Source organism: Arachis ipaensis, chromosome B01 (assembly GCF_000816755.2).
Source record: "Arachis ipaensis cultivar K30076 chromosome B01, Araip1.1, whole genome shotgun sequence".
Classification (NCBI taxonomy): Eukaryota; Viridiplantae; Streptophyta; class Magnoliopsida; order Fabales; family Fabaceae; genus Arachis; species Arachis ipaensis.
Window position 1 is genome coordinate 133931968 of NC_029785.2, and position 1553 is coordinate 133933520.

A 1553-nucleotide genomic window follows, 5' to 3' on the forward strand; every position below is an offset into this window, starting at 1 on the left:
TGACTATGAAACCATTCCTTCAGGTGATATCTACACAAACAATACTAAACTATCATGAGACTAAGAGAAGATATAGTAAGAAGGTTCAAAGAAAACAAAAAGATGGTGGTTATTATTAGTCAAAATAAAATTATATAAATTAAAGTCACGTGCATGTGATTTAGATAATCTTGGCCAACGATTAGCAGAAGTTTATATTAGCTAACCTAGATTCTAACTAATTAGGTATGGAATTGTTTGTAAAAAATAGTGAAAACTCAGGTGCAATTAATTTCACAGAGAATTATAAAAATCCCTAAACGAATTGATAGGATTGATGAACTTCACATGAATTTTCACCAAAATGGGTTAAAAGAGAAGTAGGGTTTATAGAAGAATGGTTACTTACTGGAATTACAAGGAGCAGGTGTAACCAGGAGGAGGAGTCTTGCCGCATGCAACAAGAAGCTGAAGAGCGAGAGGCACGTATATGTTCAGATTCAGAAGCTTCACCTTCAGCGTCGTGCAGAGGCACGCCGCCGCTTCAAGCTCCACCAGCCCTTGAAGCACCGGGCAGCACTGGTTCACCGCCGGGTCTCCCACTCCAACGTGCACCAACCCTCCCAGCAGATCCACGCACGCCCCCAGCTTCAGCGTGTCTATCGGACACGTTGCCTGCGCCGGCGTCTTCGGCGACGGGCACGGCTGCTTCTTCCCTCCTCCTCCTGTGCTCGGTGGGTTTGTCACTCCAGGAACGGTCACCGGAGGAACTGTGACGGGCGGAACGGTGACCGGAGGAACGATGACCGGTGGGTTGACTATTGGTGGAACAATACCGGGAGGAAGAATACCGGGAGGAAGAATGCCGCCGGGTGGTTTGACAATGACGGGTGTCTTGGGCTTCTTGTTAGGGTTGTGCTTCTTGGGGGGATTATTACCACAGTAGCCACATGCGAGGGTGGGAGTGAGGGAAGAGATGAAGAGAATGCAAATGAAGAAGGAAGCATAGATCTTAGAGGGTGAAGATCTAGAAGACTCCATTGGAGCTTAATGAATTGGTTACGTTGAGTTGGTGGTAGAAGAGAGTGAGAGTGTGTAAGTATAAGTAGGAATGGAATGAGAAGAAGAAAACAAATGAGTATAGAGTGTTTCACGTGAACATGGGGCTACCACATACACTCTCACACTCAAAACTAATTACCAACTTCATTATTTCTATATGCTAGCTGGCATTATACATCTAATTGTTTTTTTTATGTCAATATTATAGAGCCTATCTATCATTATTTTTAATTTAAATTTGCAAATATTAATAAAATAAAAATAATATCAAATTAATACAAAATAAACATTTATGTATAGCGTGCGTAATGTATGTAAACCAACCGTAATAAATAGTCTGCATCCCTATCTAATTTAATGTACAATGATTATAAAGAATATATACTTGTAATTGTATGTGATGGATGGCATATATCATAGAAACTAGAAAGGGTCCCCATCCACTTTCTCTGTGTCACTTTCCCATTAGTTCTCCTTTGGCAAAAGAATAGTAATTATTGTATATATCATGT

General features: G+C 41.0%; 1 protein-coding gene across 1 annotated transcript in view; it reads right to left on the minus strand.

The window, feature by feature from the left end:
* LOC107640384 (36.4 kDa proline-rich protein) overlaps positions 1-1130 on the minus strand; it is a 2503-nt gene extending 1373 nt beyond the window's left edge. The window contains 2 exon segments of the mRNA XM_016343910.2: positions 389-410; positions 412-1130. Of these exon segments, the coding sequence (XP_016199396.2) occupies positions 389-410; positions 412-1020 (631 nt within the window). The 5' untranslated portion in view covers positions 1021-1130.